The sequence below is a fragment of the Equus asinus genome, chromosome 21 (assembly GCF_041296235.1).
Source record: "Equus asinus isolate D_3611 breed Donkey chromosome 21, EquAss-T2T_v2, whole genome shotgun sequence".
Classification (NCBI taxonomy): domain Eukaryota; kingdom Metazoa; phylum Chordata; class Mammalia; order Perissodactyla; family Equidae; genus Equus; species Equus asinus.
Window position 1 is genome coordinate 51125194 of NC_091810.1, and position 16546 is coordinate 51141739.

The 16546-nt window shown below is 58.1% G+C and overlaps 2 protein-coding genes across 9 annotated transcripts in view; one reads left to right on the forward strand and one right to left on the reverse strand.

Annotated features, from left to right (window-relative positions):
* SCAP (SREBF chaperone) overlaps positions 1-12669 on the forward strand; it is an 80512-nt gene extending 67843 nt beyond the window's left edge. For 3 of the 6 annotated variants that reach the window (XM_014828823.3, XM_070493418.1, XM_070493416.1), the window contains 17 exons: positions 270-442; positions 848-974; positions 2442-2554; positions 3669-3763; positions 5199-5297; positions 5460-5678; positions 6522-6898; positions 7452-7640; positions 7713-7914; positions 8002-8117; positions 8265-8790; positions 8905-8990; positions 10897-10979; positions 11086-11252; positions 11434-11514; positions 11723-11929; positions 12279-12669. In XM_014828823.3, coding sequence (XP_014684309.1) covers positions 270-442; positions 848-974; positions 2442-2554; positions 3669-3763; positions 5199-5297; positions 5460-5678; positions 6522-6898; positions 7452-7640; positions 7713-7914; positions 8002-8117; positions 8265-8790; positions 8905-8990; positions 10897-10979; positions 11086-11252; positions 11434-11514; positions 11723-11929; positions 12279-12524 — 3106 coding nt within the window. In that variant the 3' untranslated portion in view covers positions 12525-12669. The remainder of the gene's footprint in view (positions 1-269; positions 443-847; positions 975-2441; positions 2555-3668; positions 3764-5198; positions 5298-5459; positions 5679-6521; positions 6899-7451; positions 7641-7712; positions 7915-8001; positions 8118-8264; positions 8791-8904; positions 8991-10896; positions 10980-11085; positions 11253-11433; positions 11515-11722; positions 11930-12278) is intronic. The other 3 variants (XM_014828824.3, XM_070493419.1, XM_070493417.1) reach the window with 1 other exon arrangement.
* A 294-nt stretch (positions 12670-12963) lies between these two features.
* Positions 12964-16546, reverse strand: part of PTPN23 (protein tyrosine phosphatase non-receptor type 23) — a 31596-nt gene continuing 28013 nt past the window's right edge. For all 3 annotated transcript variants that reach the window (XM_014828821.3, XM_070493415.1, XM_044755324.2), the window contains exons 20-25: positions 14695-16462; positions 14430-14614; positions 14205-14309; positions 13980-14118; positions 13773-13886; positions 12964-13693 (exon numbers count right to left, since the gene is read on the reverse strand). In XM_014828821.3, coding sequence (XP_014684307.1) covers positions 13214-13693; positions 13773-13886; positions 13980-14118; positions 14205-14309; positions 14430-14614; positions 14695-16462 — 2791 coding nt within the window. In that variant the 3' untranslated portion in view covers positions 12964-13213. The remainder of the gene's footprint in view (positions 13694-13772; positions 13887-13979; positions 14119-14204; positions 14310-14429; positions 14615-14694; positions 16463-16546) is intronic.

The following is a 16546-nucleotide window of genomic DNA, read 5'->3' on the forward strand; positions in this document are numbered from 1 at the left end:
GCTTTCCTGGGCCTTTGGCAGTCGGAGTGGTGTGATAGGTCGGGAAAGGGGTGCTGAGGAAGGAGCAGGGGGAGCTCCTGAGACAATTTGGCCAACTTTATAATTCTTCCAACACCCCTGGAAACTGCAGGGAAGCTTAGACACCACGGAGAGGCTCCCTCTGACACAGGGGGAGGAGGGAATCCCTGATGGGCCCTCCTTCCAAGGATTATCTTTGTCCTCTGGACCATGAGGAACAGTCCATCTACCCCACCCTGCTCCATGACCAGGTTCCTGAGCAGCCTGCGGACCCGCCTGATGCTCCTGCACCCCAGCCCCAACTGCAGCCTTCGGGCAGAGAGCCTGGTCCACGTGCACTTCAAGGAGGAAATTGGAATTGCTGAGCTCATCCCCCTTGTGACCACCTACATCATCTTGTTTGCCTACATCTACTTCTCCACGCGTAAGTCCAGGGCAAAGAGTCTGGGGGCTTTCTGCAAGCTAAATGGGCATTTCCAGATCAGCCACTTTCCTGCCTCTGGAGGTGGCTTGGGCAGAGATGTAGAACATGCCTGGTGGTCACAAAAGCCAGGGCTTCATCCCCCAGCAGAGTCTCAGGGGCTTGGATGGGTCCACGGCTCCTCTCGCTTCTCAAAGAAAGATCCTTCCTGGGTTAGGATTCCCAAAAGACACACTATGCCCCTGGGACTGGGAAGTGTACATGGCCATCCTTTTCTTTGGTTAAACCAGGGTCCTTCCCTTCCTCGATTGTCAGGGCACACTCTCCTCCTAGGAGCTCAGTTAAGAAGGGTCTGTATGCCAGGGTCTGGGGGAGATGCTGCCCTGATGTGTCCTCTCTGCCCTCCAGGCAAGATCGACATGGTCAAGTCCAAGTGGGGGCTGGCTCTGGCTGCTGTGGTCACCGTGCTCAGCTCACTGCTCATGTCTGTGGGGCTCTGCACACTCTTTGGCCTGACGCCCACCCTCAATGGCGGGTAGGTCCCCAACAGGCTCCACTGGGCCACAGGGTGGGCCCTCAGGCCAGAGAGCCTTTCATCTCTGCGCCTACCCTGGACTGGACACTTGCTGTTACCTCATATCTTCACATTGTTATTTTGACATTTAAGAGGTACATTTTTTTTCCTCTTTAGTTTACCTGGTTTGTACATGTATATGTATAGTATATTCATATGTATATATGTATAGTATATTTATATGTATGTATAATATACATTTGTGTGTATATGTGTGTTTATATATAGGGTATGTACTTATGTGTGTATAAGTGTGTGTTTATGTATATATATGTGGGGCTTATGTATATAAGTATATTGCTTATATGTGTATAGGTAAGTATGTATATGGTTGTGTTTATGTGTTATATATACACATGCATACTGCTCCTTGATGGCTTAAGCTACAAATGGGTGTGAGATAGAAGGTACATTTCTTTTTTCACTATTAAAATATTTAAATGCCTAATAGATCATTTTAGAGTAAGCTTTTTAAAAGATACAAGCACACTCTGATTTGTCACTTCTCCATTGATGTTTGCTTTCTCTTGCCATTTCTCTCTGAATCTTGGGCTGGAAGCCCTTTCCTGGATTTGTCCTCAGGCCTTGGTCTCCTTGACTTTGACTAGGCCCCACCTGTCTGTCCATTAGTGGTTACTAGCCGATTGGCCTGTGCCCTACCTTGGATTGTCAGGCTGGTTGCAGGAACAGCAGTTTTGTGTTTTCTCTTACTTTCATTGCTCATAGAACACCTGCTGCTTCTCCTGAACCTCGCAGTGCTAAACACCTCTCTCCCCGTAGCTGTCTGCTGTGCCCATCTCCGAGCCCTCATTTGCACTGCTCCACAGCGGAGATCCTGGTGAGGTGTCCTTGGCTGGCGTTCCTTGTGCATAGACTTATCTCATAGTCTGTTTACTAGTAGTGTGAGCCTGTGGTCTTGGGTAGCTAGTAGAGTTTTCTTTAGGAACAGTTCTTCAAACACATCTTTTCCAGAGGCGAGTACTGCTTTAGCTCATCTCATCCCCCTTCTGTTTAGTCCTGATGGCTTGGCCTGGAGTGCTGCTGAAGGGTCTTGGCCATGGTCGTTTCCTCTGGCCGGCAGAGTCTGCTGTGCGAAGGGCAGGGAGAGGTGTGCTCTTGCAGCTGGGTGGCAGGGGGGCCTCCTCTGGTCCTCCCTCCACTGTGCTGGATAGATGGAGATGGGGACGGTTGCTGGCCACTTGGCAAGGCTTTGAAGCCTCTCTGCAAGCTGAGAGCTACTGTAGACAGAGGCCCTGTTGGGTGTGAGTGGGGAGGGTGGGGATTCTGCCCTGTGCTTGTGGGAGTCGCTCAGCAGCCTCCACTACAGGCTGCAAACCCCACAGCCTCTCCAGGGCCCAGACCTGTTGAGAACCAACTGTGTGTTGGGGGCCCTCAGTGCCGTCCTCACCCTCTCCCTCTCTTCCCCAGCGAAATTTTCCCCTACCTTGTGGTGGTTATTGGGTTAGAGAACGTGTTGGTGCTCACCAAGTCCGTGGTCTCAACCCCAGTGGACCTCGAGGTGAAGCTGCGCATCGCCCAAGGTAATATAGTGGGGAGTCAGGAGGATGGGGCGGGGGAGGGGCCCGTTTTATGCTTCCTCCTGCTGAGGAAACAGGGACCCCCAGCATAATATGGCCTCCATTGCTCTGGCCTCTCACATAATATGGAGTGGGCCACCAGGCCCTAGCAGCTTGTTAGCACATGCCCCGAGGAACCATGGAGTCACTGGACTATACTTTGTCCTGGTTCATGTGTCAGTAAGAAAGCAAACCGGACTCTGCTATGGGGCTTGGTGTTTGGTGGCCCTTCATCCAGGCTGGCACCTGGTGTTTTCTCTTTTTGCCTCACTCCACTACACTAGGCCCAGGCCCATGGGGCTGGTCACTTCAGAGATGCTACCTCCACAGCTACCAGAAAAGCCCCTGTGGCCTCAGTGGCAGGAGCTGGGGAGCTGGGGTTCTGGGGAAAGTGAGAACAAAGAGCCTAGGCCTGGAGGTCTGAACTCTTGTGCCTCTTCCACCTAACCCCATTATCTGTGGGAAAGGAGCTGGAGACAGGCTGTTCATTCATTTGGCGAACCTTTGTGAGCTTCTGTGAGAGGCCGGGCCCTGTGCTAGATGTGGAGTTCTGAGGAGATGAGGGGAAATGGCCCCTACCCCCTGGGTGCTCAGAGCCTTACGCATGCGACCATGTGATAGCATGAGGCCCAGGGACTTGCCGTGGGGAGGGGCTTGTGGAAGAACACAGGTAGCTCTTCCGTCCCCAGAGCCCTTCTGCCACGTGGCAGGTAGACACACTCATGCTGTCCCTATGCAGACGAGACAAGGACAGCATGTGGAGGCTGGATGTGCCAGAGTGGGTAACAGTTGGCTTTCGTCTTGGGTTTGCTCATCTCAGCATCTGCTTCTCCCTTCCTTTGATGGTTATAGCTCTCCCCTGTACCCTCCAAGACCCCTCTTACCTGCAGCAGCTGTGCAGTGATGGCAGCACCTTGGAACCCAGGCACTGGCAGTCCTGAGGATTGGGCACTTTTGTAGAATAGTTGCCTCAGAAGGCTGGGCACCCTCCCCATGCCTCCATCCTCTGAGGACCACGAGATTGTGTGCAGACAAAGGTTATGTATTGGCCCAATGGTCCTCTTGTTGTCCTCTGCAGGCCTAAGCAGCGAGAGCTGGTCCATCATGAAGAACATGGCCACAGAGCTGGGCATTATTCTCATTGGCTACTTCACCCTAGTGCCCGCTATCCAGGTAAGGCCCCAAGGCCTGCCACTTGGGTGAGCGTGGAACCACCTGCTGGGTTCCCCAGCTGTGCAGCCATGCACAGGGTGCACCCCTCTCAATGCAGACTCCCTTGTCTATGAGACGGGACCTCTTTGCTGCCAAGATGGTTGTTAACATGCATAAGGTGTTCCTGGCATGCCTGGTTGAGCAGAAATACTTAGTAAGCCCTGGCTGGGTTATGGGATTGAGCTCCCAGCCCATCAGGCTCTGCCTTTGACCTTGTCCTCTTATGCTCTCTCATTCAGCCAAGTGGCAGGAGGGGGCTTGGTGGGCTCAGTGGAGGCTGGTGGCTGGCTGTGCAGTTGCAGTCAGACCTAGTTTCCTGTTTCTCAGGCAGAAACACTGTGGGGCCCCTGAACTGGTCCTGTCTTTCCTGGCACTAGTCCTGACCCACAGCTGCAGCTTCCAGACACATGGCTTCCCTGTAGGAGGGCCACTCCCCATTGCCCAGAGTGGCCCCTGTTCTTGCAGAGTGCCCTCACTCAACTGTGAGCAGAGGTGGAGGTGGAGTTGGAAGCCCAGACTGTTGCTGACCATTCTGGAAGGAGCTGCTCGAAGGGGGTGATGCATCATCTCCTCCTTCCTCCTCTCCCAGGGCTGGCAGGCCTGCTGAGGAGTGAGATGAGTGGAGAGCATAAGGGCTCCAGGCTTTTCCCCCAGATGTCCCAGAGGGCATCTGCAGGCCATGGTGCAGTCTTGGGATATTAGAGCCATCATGACTACTACGCCATCATGTGCTAGATCCTTCATCTTACCCCAGATTTGAGTAAAAGCTGTGGTGATGCGCCAGAAGTCTCAAACAAGGGCAGGGGAGGGAAACTTAAATCTGCGAAAATTCCATCTATCAACAGAGCTCGGGGAGCAAAGGGACCACCGTTTTTCAGTTTTAGGGCAGAATTAATTCCCTCCCGCCCCCTCTCCCCTGCTTCGTTGGTCCAGTGCCATCTCTGGCCAGGGACTTTTCTGAGAGCCCCAAAATCAGGTCATCCCTGGGCTCTGGGTAGGTGGTGGTCCATCGCAGTTGAGCAGGTCCAGGGGCTCAGTGAGGGAGGGCCTTTTGGGTGGCAGGCTGATGCGGCTCAGAGCTTTCCAAGTTGGAGCAGGCCCCCCTCTCTCGGGGGATCAGGAGATTCAGGGAGAGCACCCACCCTTCAGCCTTCTCTGAATAAAGGTGTGAGGAGGTCTCTGCTGCCCCCTGGTGGGGAGGGAGGGAGCCGCTGGCACTGTTTCTCCTTGGCCACTCCCAGATTCAGAACTACTAGTATCTCTTTTCTTTATCTCTGCTGTGCCCCGCCTGCCACTGCCCTGCAGATTCTGAGGTGCCCACAGGCAGGGAGGGAACTGCTTCTCTAGGGTGCTAGGCCATGAGGTCATGGTGTCCCCTTATCTGCTCTAATTCCAGGAGTTCTGTCTCTTTGCTGTCGTGGGCCTGGTGTCTGACTTCTTCCTTCAGATGCTGTTTTTCACCACTGTCCTGTCCATTGACATTCGCCGGATGGAGGTAGGAGTGGGCTGAGCCCTGCCCCATCCACCTCCTCCTCAGCCCTGGCTGTGCTCAGGGGATCTTGGGTGAGAGAGGTACAGACCTTGGGCAGGGACAATAGCCTCGTGTGGGCAGCCTCTGGACGGCGGCCTCGGGTCCTGACCACTGCACCCCCAACAGCTAGCTGACCTGAACAAGCGCCTGCCCCCTGAGGCCTGCCTGCCCCCAGCGAAGCCAGTGGGACGGCCAGCACGCTTCGAACGGCAACTGGCTGTGCGGCCATCCACACCCCACACCATCACACTGCAGCCATCCTCCTTCCGAAACCTGCGGCTCCCCAAGAGGCTGCGTGTCGTCTACTTCCTGGCCCGCACCCGCCTGGCTCAGCGCCTCATCATGGTACCTGCCTGCCCTGCCCTGCCCTGCCCTGCCCTCCTCTGAGGGCCAGTGCTCAATTCTCTCTTGAATTTGACACTATGCCTTGGAGAGGGCGCTGCTCCTCAGGCCCTGTGGCCTCTTGAAGCCTGGCTTTGGGAAGCTGCCCACCATACCACCCTGCCTTGAGATGGTAAACCTACTTCTGGGAGAAGCAGCCCTGGGGTCGTCACGTTGAGGAGTCATCATCTCCCCAAGATGACCCAGGATAGAAACCTGCTAGACGGGCTGCTCTGGGGTGGAACCACCATGATTCCCTGAGTCAGGGTTCATCAGCTGCTACATGTACAGGCATCAGAAAATGCTGGGCAAAATAATTCACCTGCTGGACTGGCTGCTGGCCACCAGTGCCTCTCCCAAGGAGTTGAAGTGAGAGGGGAGCAAGGCTGAGGCCCTCTGAAGACTGGGACCTGTGGGTGTCTCTGGAGTAGTCAGGCAGCTGGTCCCTCTGGCCATGCTGACTGTGGGAATGGCAGCAGCTTTCTGGCCCCAGCTGAGATGGGCGTTAGGGATAGAGAAATTCTCTGTCAAACTCCAGGGTGCTGCTCTGTATTTCCAGGCTAAGAAACTCAAACCCTGATCATGGAAAGGACACTAGGTCCCTCCAATGACAACTGGCCTCGGGTCATAGTGGGATGACTTGGGGTGGGCAGAAGGGAAGGACAGATAGGGGCCTGTGTCCTCTCCCCACCCCCAGGCCTGAGGTCCCCGTGCTGCCTCCTTCTAGCATGAGGGCCAAGGCTGCTGTGCCGTGGGGCTGCCTGTTCCTCCCAGAGGCCCCGCTGAGCGCCCAATGCCCCACTGCAGGCTGGCACTGTTGTCTGGATCGGCATCCTGGTGTACACAGACCCAGCAGGGCTACGCACCTACCTTGCTGCCCAGGTGACGGAACAGAGCCCACTGGGCGAGGGCGCCCTCACTCCAATGCCTGTGCCTAGTGGCGTGCTGCCTGCCAGCCACCCGGACCCTGCATTTTCCATCTTCCCACCTGATGCCCCTAAGTTACCTGAGAACCAGACATTGCCAAGAGAGCCACCCGAGCCTGGGGGTCCAACAGAGGGCATCCATGATAGCCCAGTCCCAGAGGTAACCTGGGGGCCTGAGGATGAGGAACTTTGGAGGAAATTGTCCTTCCGCCACTGGCCGACACTCTTCAGCTATTACAACATCACACTGGCAAAGAGGTGAGTTGCGCTGTACCAGTAGTCACCTCTTCGCTTGGTGGTGTCACCTCACCGTCTCCAGAGCATTCCTTCCCCCTCAGGCGGGAGACCCACTGCTTGGAAGTCTGTTTCCTTTCAAATAATTAAATACCCATAAGGTTGTGAAGTAGGAACCAGTGCTCCAGGCAGCCACAACCTAAGACAGTGGCCCTGGGCCCTGCTCTGGGGAGTCTTGGGTTGCTGCCAGCGCCTTGGCCAGAATGAGATCCACCCACTTGCTGCTGCCCACTCTGTGCCAGGATGGGTGATGGAGACAGCCCACACTGCAGTGATGGCTGCTTGGGTGCTGGTGTCTGTGACAAAACAAGGTTGGGGTACCAGAGCTGGGCTGGGGAGGGGCCCACCTCTCTCCTCACCACCCATGCTGAGAAGACTGTACTGAGAGGGTGGTGGTCTCGGAATCTGGCAGCTCCAGCTGAGTCCTGCATGGAGAGTAGGGAGTGGACTGGGGCAGCAGCAGGAGGGACCCTTCTGAGGGCATCCCCACTGAGGCTGCCCACCTGCCCGGTCCCAGGTACATCAGCCTGCTGCCTGTGATTCCAGTCACACTCCACCTGAACCCGAGGGAGGCCCTGGAGGGGCGGCATCCTCAGGACGGCCGCAGTGCCTGGCCCCCACCACAGCCTGGGCCGGGTGGGCTCTGGGAGGCCAGCCCCAAGGGGCCAGGTGTGGTGCAGGCCCACGGAGACATCACTCTGTACAAGTAAGGCCCCTGGGGGAGGGGGTGGCGGTGGGAGGGCCAGGGCATGCCTCACCACCATCCCACCTGGCACAGGGTGGCGGCGCTCGGCCTGGCTGCAGGCATCATCCTCGTGCTCCTGCTGCTCTGCCTTTACCGCGTGCTCTGCCCACGCAATTATGGGCAGCCTGGTGGTGGGCCCGGCCGTCGGCGGCGTGGGGACTTGCCCTGTGACGACTATGGCTATGCACCGCCTGAGACCGAGATTGTGCCCCTGGTGCTGCGTGGTCACCTCATGGTGAGTGTGGCCTGGGGGCTGTGGTGGCGCCTGGGGCCCTGGACCGTGCTGACTCCAGTGCTCATGTTTCGTGTCACACGCCCACAGGACATTGAATGTCTGGCCAGCGATGGCATGCTGCTGGTGAGCTGTTGCCTGGCAGGCCACGTCTGCGTATGGGATGCACAGACTGGGGACTGCCTCACACGCATCCCACGCCCGGGGTAGGTGCCACCCTTCCATGCCCTGTCCCCGTCTCCTGCCCCACCTCCCACTCCTACCATTCCCTGCCATCCCCTGCCATCATTCCCTGCCATCCCCTGCCACCCCACCACTGTCCTTACTCTGCCCTCCTGGCCCCCCACCTCCAGCAGGCAGCGCCGGGACAGTGGTGTTAGCAGCGTGTTCGAGGCTCAAGAGAGCTGGGAACGACTGTCAGATGGCGGGAAGGGTGGCCCAGAGGAGCTTGGGGACAGCCCTCCACTGCAGCACCGCCCCCGGGGCCCTCCACCACCTTCCCGCTTCGGGGACCAGCCGGACCTCAGCTCCTTGATTGACACCAACTTCTCAGCGCAGACGCGGCTCTCAGAGCCCGCTCAGCCAGAGCCCCGGCACCGGGCAGGCTGCGGCCGCACTCGGGACTCCCCAGGCTATGACTTCAGCCGCCTGGTGCAGCAAGTGTACCAGGAGGAAGGGTTGGCTCCCATCCACTCACCAGCCCTGCGCCCACCCTCACCTGGACCTGCGCTGCTCCAAGCCCCTGAGGATGAGGCGGGCTCTCCTTCCGAGAAGGGCTCCCCTTGTCTTGCCTGGGCCCCCAGCGCAGACGGCTCCATCTGGAGCCTGGAGCTGCAGGGCAACCTCATCGTGGTGGGGCGGAGCAGTGGCCGGCTGGAGGTGGGCAGAGGGACTGGAGGTGGGCAGAGGGACTGGAGGTGGGCAGAGGGGCCGTCCACTTGGGGCTTGTGGGCCTTCCCAGCCCGCAGGTGCTCACAGCTTCTGGGCTTGCAGGTATGGGATGCCATCGAGGGCGTGCTGCACTGCAGCAGCGAGGAGGTCTCCTCGGGCATCACAGCCCTCGTCTTCCTGGACAAAAGGTGAGATTGCTAGATTGCCTGCCTCAACCCCAGACATCCCCAGCCCTTCCTGGCCAGGCCATACTCGGAGGTTTGAGTCCTGGCTCCCCTTTGCTGGTATGTGACTTGACTTCCCTTCTCGGTGCCCAGCCCCACACCTGTGAACAGCGGGTAGTCCACCTCAATGGGAGGGGTGACAACTAAAAAGAGTTAACTGGTAGGAAGCATGTAGAGTAGGGCCTGGCACACGCTGAGCTCCCAGGACCCTTAACCACTGTGACAGTGGGGAGTGGGTACACTGTTTTCCTTTCTCACCTTTGTGAAGCCAGCATATCTCTAATTGCCCTGTCAATACTGACCTTTCTTGGTTTCTTGGCTGCATTTTCAGTTACAGAAAAGTGCATTTTCAAAAGAACCTTCTTGTTAGAACATTTCTTTCCCTTTGATACTGGACACTATTCTCGCCTCCCTCCTCAGCGCGCCTCTTGGCTGTGGGTGTTCCCAGGGCTCCATCTGCACACACTCCCTGTGAAGGTCCCAGCCACCCAGACTTTGGGCTCCCACCTCTGGGCTCTTAAACCCAGGTCTCACCCATGACCAGGAGCCTCCTGCTGAGCGCTTCACCTGCTTGTCTCATGCTGGCTCTTCCTTCCAGAGTCTCTGACCATTTGTGGCACCACCATCTAGGCTAGAGCTTGAGGTTTTTTTTTTTTCCTTGGGGTAGGAGGAACCCCTTGTCCTTAGTTCTCTCAATTTTTGTTGGCTGCTGCTGTCATTCCTGCCACCATCAGGCTTCTTGCACAGGCCTTGTCCTCCAGCCTGTCCTCCAGCCTGGCCAAGTTCATTAGGTTCCCCACGATTGGAAATTCTTCCTTGCTGCTTGTTTTTTTTTCCAGTTTTAGGGAAAGCCCACGGGCTCAGCCCAACCCACAAAGTTCCTGATGCCACGGTCTCTCCTCCTTGCCCTCCCCTTTCCCGTACACTGGGCCTTCCGCAGCTCTGCCCTGGGCCCTTCCAGTTCATGGGTGGAGGTTATAGACGTGCATTGCCTTTTGCTGGAGTAAGATTTTGAGCCCACTCACTTCGAGGCTTTGGGGTCACTGGACAAATGTCTCCATCTCTGCCTGTCAAACCTGTGCCTAGGGATTTCTGGGCAATGGAGAGAATCCTTCTTTGTGGAAAAAGGAAATGGAGTGGGGCTGGCCCTGTGGCCTAGCGGTTAAGTTCGGCACACTCCACTTTAGTGGCCCAGGTTTGGTTCCTGGGCACGGACCTACACAAGTCGTCAGTGGCCATGCTGTGGTGGTGGCTCACAGACAGAATAGAAGAAGATTGGCATAGGTGTTAGCTCAGGCGAATCTTGCTCAGCCAAAAAAAAAAAAAAAAGACAGGAAAAGGAAAATGGAGTAGGTGGTGCTTGGGTTGAAGCTGCTTTTATGTGATAGAGACAGCAGTACCTCCTGTGGCAGCAAAACGCAGCCCCACCTCAGGTCCTATTTCGCCGCTTCAGAAGCCTTTCCTTTAGCTCCAGGCTATGAAGTGGAACCTTCCACATGCTCTTTTTTTTTTTTCTGGTTTACAATCTTAGGTGATGTTCCTCAGGTATCATTTTATGTATATTAGCTCATTTACTCCTTGTGACCACTTTGTGAGTTGGGTACTCAATTGAGGACAACCTGTGAGGTTGTCCCCATTTCACAGATGAAGAAACTGAGGCACAGAGAGATTAATAATTAGAGTTGCAACCTGGGCCCTCCAGTTTCAGCATCTGTTCCACAGCATGTCCTTCCCTCTTGGCCATGGTCCCTCATGTCTCTGTTGTTCCCACATGCTCAGTGGAGCTGAGCCTGTCAAGTACCCATGGTGCCCGGCCTCAAGGCTGGGGGCTCTGAGGGAGATCCCCCTGGTAGCTGCTCTTGTCTTCCAGGATTGTGGCTGCCCGGCTCAACGGTTCCCTCGATTTCTTCTCCTTGGAGACCCACACTTCCCTCAGCCCCCTGCAGTTCCGAGGTCAGAGGGCCTGGGCTGGGCAGGGGCCTGCACCTGGTGGGTGAAGTGCAGGGGCTGCTTGTAAGGTGTCTTCTCAGAGATCCCTCACTTGGCCTGTTGTCCCCAGGGACCCCAGGGCGGGGCACTTCCCCTGCATCCCCCGTGTACAGCAGCAGTGACACGGTGGCCTGTCGCCTGACCCACACAGTGCCCTGTGCACACCAGAAACCCATCACAGCCCTGAAGGCCGCTGCTGGGCGCCTTGTGACTGGGAGCCAAGACCACACCCTGAGAGTGAGTGTTGGCTCCGTCTTTTAGGTGCTAGGGTGGCCTAGCACAAGGGATGAGGAGCATTTGGGGTCGGTCGGGGAGAGGCTAGAGGTGTCCTGGATGAACCGTGGAAGGGATTTCTTGGCCAAACTGTAATTTGGAAAACACCAGATTGTCCAGAACTTGATGCCCATCCCTGCCCCAGGTGTTCCGTCTGGAGGACTCGTGCTGTCTCTTCACCCTGCAGGGCCACTCAGGGGCCATCACAACGGTGTACATTGACCAGGTAAGGGCCTGATGGGGAGCTGTGGGAGGGGTGCAGGAGTACTATGCCAGGCCCATAGCTCTTGTTTCTGACTCCTGGGAGCTGGCCCCCAAGGGCCTTCTGGGATGTAGAGGGAGGGCCGCCACCCACTGGGGCACTAGGACGGACACCCTTGTGGACAAAGGTATTCCACCTCAGTGACCCAGGTCCCCTGGGCCTCTTCCCCTAGACCATGGTGCTGGCCAGTGGCGGACAAGATGGGGCCATCTGCCTGTGGGATGTGCTGACTGGCAGCCGGGTCAGCCACATGTTTGCTCACCGTGGGGATGTCACCTCCCTCACCTGTACCACCTCCTGCGTCATCAGCAGTGGCCTAGATGACCTCATCAGCATCTGGGACCGCAGCACAGGCATCAAGCTCTACTCCATTCAGCAGGTAGGCAGGTTAGGGGCCACAGGATTCTCAGTTTTGGGTTTTTGTTTTTTTTTTGCTGAGGAAGATTAGCCCTGAGCACATCTGTTCCCAGTCCTCCTCTTTTTTTGCTTGAGGAAGATTGTCCCTGAGCTAACATCTGTGCTGATCTTCCTCTATTTTGTATGTGGGTTGCCGCCACAACCACAGTGTGGCTGATGAGTGGTGTAGATCCATGCCTGGGATCTGAACCCGTGAACCTGCGCTGCTGAATCAGAACATACCGTACTTAACCACTACACCATGGCACCAGCCCCTCTTGGTGTTTTAAGGAGGACTCAAGACACTGAGCCTGTCGTGTCCTTTCCTCTAGGACCTGGGCTGTGGTGCAAGCTTGGGCGTCATCTCAGACAACCTACTGGTGACTGGCGGCCAGGGCTGTGTCTCCTTTTGGGACCTAAACTACGGGGACCTGTTACAGACAGTCTACCTGGGGAAGAACAGCGAGGCCCAGCCTGCCCGCCAGATCCTGGTGCTGGACAATGCTGCCATTGTCTGCAACTTTGGCAGTGAGCTCAGCCTGGTGTATGTGCCCTCTGTGTTGGAGAAGCTGGACTGAGGGTGGGCAGCAGCTGCGCCCCTCTCAGCCGGCTACACAGGGCCAATGCACTGGAGCTAGACTGGAGGGAGATGAGTCTTCTGCAAGCTGCCTTTGAACTGTCCTGCCTCATGACTGTAATATTATTAAACCTTTTTTTTAATCACATCTGCCAGAGGCCTTGTGATCCGCTTGCGTCTTCCCCTAGAGGAGCTTCTGTGTCACTTACTTACATATTCCCTCCCTGTGTGTAAACTTTAGTACTTGGTTAGACTTCTCTCAGCTCAAGAAGTGTACAGCGTGAGGGAGGCTCAGCAAGCCAGCACTAGAGGCCTTCTTGACAATTCCAGGGGTGGTCATCCTACCACCCACCCACATCCAAGCTCACTAAAGGTACATCTCAGATGGTGCTACTGGGGCTCTGGCTCTCTCCCTGAGGCGGCAATGGACAAACCCTGGCCACAGAACAGGTCAGTTTATTATTTCAATAGCAAAGAGCTGAAAAATGTCAGGTCCCACAAAGGAGCAGAACCTGAGCAAGGCCTGTGATGCACCCCTACCCTACAGGGGTGCGGGCTGGGCCAGGTAGGGCTGAAGGCAGCAGGAATGGGAGTAAGAGACCAGGCCCACCTGGAGAGGCCCTGCTGAGCATGGGCAGACAGGCATGGGAGATGATGATGTAGTGTAAGGACCAGGCAGGCAAAGCCTGTTCAGGTCTTGTTGAGTGTCCAGAGTGGATCCAGAAGGCTGAGGGGGTCATCAGTGGGCCGGGCAGCCCGCAGACCCTGCCCGTTATGGGCCTGCAGAAAGTTCTGCTTGCTCATCCGCTGCTTTCGCTGCAAGGAGCTGTCCAGGGAGAAGGCCTCGGGAGTTAGGGAGGCCAGCAGCTCCAGGGAAGAGGAGGGCGGGCCCACACTGGGGACCTCAGGTGCTGGCTGCTCTTCTTGAGGCTGGGGGGCCTCAGGCAGGGGTGAAGAGAGGGGAGGTGGGGAGGAGGATGGGAGCTGGGTGGACTCTGGGAGGCTAGCTGGCGGTGGGCCTGGGGGCTCTACAGGGCCTGGCAGGCTGGCAGCTGGAGAATCCAAGCCTCCAGGAGGCCGGATGCTGAGCTTTGCAATAGTGGCCTGGATAGAGCTGATGGGCACGTCTCCTCCGAGGACCAGGTCCTGGGAGTCCTGAGGAAGGTGATTCTGAGAAGACAGAAGTGGGTAAAGACGAGGGTCACAAGACTGTGGCTGTCCCCACAGCCCCCAGGAGTTCCTTCCTTACCTTCTGGCTGATGCTTGTGCCGGCTGAGGGTTTACATGGAGGGGGCATGCCATGGCGCTGCAGGACCTGCTCCACGTGTCTCACCACTGCCTCGTGGCAGAACCTGAGGTGCAGCTGCAGAGGTGCATTTGGCTTGGTTAGCTGGGCAGAGCCCTGGGACCCCAGGGCAGAAGGCCCAGTCCAACACCCACTGGCCCAGACCCTCACTTTCTCCTGCAGCATGTGTTTCCTCTGCTGCCGCATGCGGCGCACCAGCTGAGGCAGCTCCGGGATCCCGTTTCCAGCCTCCACCTCCTGCACAGCCGCATAGAGCAGTGCGAAGGCTCCCGTGCGGCCCACTCCGGAGCTGTGGCAGGAAGTGGGTGTAAGGCCAGGCCAAAGCCCATGGCAGAGGAACCTCAGGCAGCTGCCCACCTGCTACCTGCACCCTACCTGCAGTGCACGACGATGGGTGTGTGCAGGGGTCGCTGGTGCAGGTAATGTGCATGCACCTCCTGGATGAAGCGCAGCAGGTTGCTGGGGCTGTCAGGCAGGCCTCTGCGGGGGCAGGGCAGCGCTTTTGAGCCAGACCTGATCAGAGATCCTCCCCACCCCTCCCCACCCTAAGGAGCAGAAGGCCCCCAGGTCCCCAACTACCACCCAGGGCAGCAGACGCACAACTCAGGCCAGGTGGAGAAGTGGAGGTGCACGAGTGAACGCTTGAGGCTCTGGTCACGGAACTGCAGGCTCAGCACCCGCTCCACGTGCGTCTCAGTGGTGCGGACACTGCTCAGGGCCAGATTCAAGGCACCGTGCACCATGGGCTGGCCCCTCTCAGTGGGGAAGTACCGTGCCACCTTTTGCTGAGGGGCAAATAGATGGGGCAGTTAGGGCTGGTTTTCCAGCGTCCCTCCTGGGTGCCCATCCAACCTCTCCCTCTCACCTTCTCCATCTCGGCCTCAGACACCAACATGACAATGACTGACACTTTTTGCTCATGCACCATGAGCCAGAAGTCAGCAGCTGTGCCAGGCAGTGGGGCCTGGGTGGCCACCAATGGTGGGCAGTATGGCGAAAGCCCTTCCACACGGCTGGCGTTGATATAGTCATCCTTGCCTGAGCGCAGCACCACGCGGTTACTATCATAGGGCATGACGTCCTGGTGCCGGTTCTTGAGTGAGTAGCAGCGGGCAATGGCGATGGAGCGGCCACGGGCATCGTGTTCCTGTGCGTCTTGCAGCTCCCGCCATACAGTGTCCAGAGCCGCTGCATCGCCCAACTGGCCCCGAAAGGCCTCCAGCTCCTGCTGCAACTGCTGCAGCCTCTCAGGGTGCTCATAGGGGTCCCGCTCAATCAGCCGCAGGGCCTGTGGCCGCCGGCCCTCAGCCGCATCCACCTTAGTAGGCTGCAGCAGGGGCTGCCCACCCCCAGGAGGCTGGGTGCCTCCATGCTGGCTCTCAGGGCTGGAGGAAAGCAGATCTGCAGCTGCAGTGCCTCGGCGCAGGCACGAGGGTGGCTCTGCTGCAGGGGACCGAGGAGGTACTGGGCCAGGCCCTGGGGATGGGGCAGGTGAAGGCACCAGGTGGGGACTGGGGGTGGGCTGGCTGGCAGGTGGGGGGCCTCGAATGGAGAGAGGGGCTGCTTGGGGGCCCAGGGGCCTGGAGGCAGGCGCAGGACCATATGCCAGGGTGGGATGGGGAGACTGAGGAGGCCCAGGGCTAGGGAATGGCAGAGCCCCTGAATGGGGGGGCAGAGGGTCCTGAGAGGGGCCAGGGTAGACCTGGGTGTGCAAAGCTGGTGGTGGCTGCCCCAGGACACCAGGCTGAGGGGCAAAGGGATAGGGGCGTTGAGAGGCTACCAGTGCCGGAGCCTGGGGTGGGAAGAGGTGTGGATGCTGGAGTGCAAGGGGCTGCTGAGGGGGCGGGGGCCCAAATGCTGCTCGTGTGGGCTGAGGCTGGGGCTGGGGCCCAACCCTCGGGGCTGGAAAACCCGTGGGGATCCCAGGAGAAAAGTGGTGCTGGGCTGCGGGTGCTGGGAGGGGCTGCTTGGCCCCTAGAGGGTAGGTGTAGGGCGTAGGCAATGGCTGTTGTGGGGGCACCGGGAAGCAGGGCTGGGGAGGAACAGGGCTGGGGTTGGGCCGTGGTGCTGTGTGGCTGGAGATGGGGGCCTGGACACTATCTACTGTGGTAGTAGCTGGCTGAACCCCCATGGTCAACTCAGGGCCTGAGAACTGGGGAGGTGGGGCTGAGGGCATACCTGCAACTGCTGGGGGTGGCCCTACCCCCCCATAGGGACTGCTCACCACACCATGCTGGGGGGAGGATCGGGGCACAAGGCCCAGCTCTGGTGTGTAGGCAGGGGCTGGGTAGAGGGCAGGTCCGGGTACCATGGCCATTGCAGGATGCCCTGGGGCCTGGGGTGCCCTGGGCTGCAACATCTGGGTGGGGCCCGAGTAGGTACCAGCAGGTAAGGGTCCCGAGAGATAGTGGGGTCCTGGGCCTGCAGAGGCAGGGAAGGGGCTGGGAGGAAAGTGGAGTGGGGCAGCAGTTCCTAGGAAGGTGTCAGGTGGCCGTGGGCCAACCACCATGTCAGGGGGCAGACTGCGCAGCTCCTCGGGCAGGTCTGCTGTCTCCACTGCCTCACCCTCCTCCCTGCGGGGCAGGAACGGCTTTGGGGCTGTGGGCCGTGGTGGCGGCTTCTTCTTCAGCTCCCTGTGGGACAACATAAGAAGTGGAGCCAGACTCCCATCAGCCCAGCCTGGGTTTGGGCTGCGGCCGTGCCTGGGCCCCGGGCCA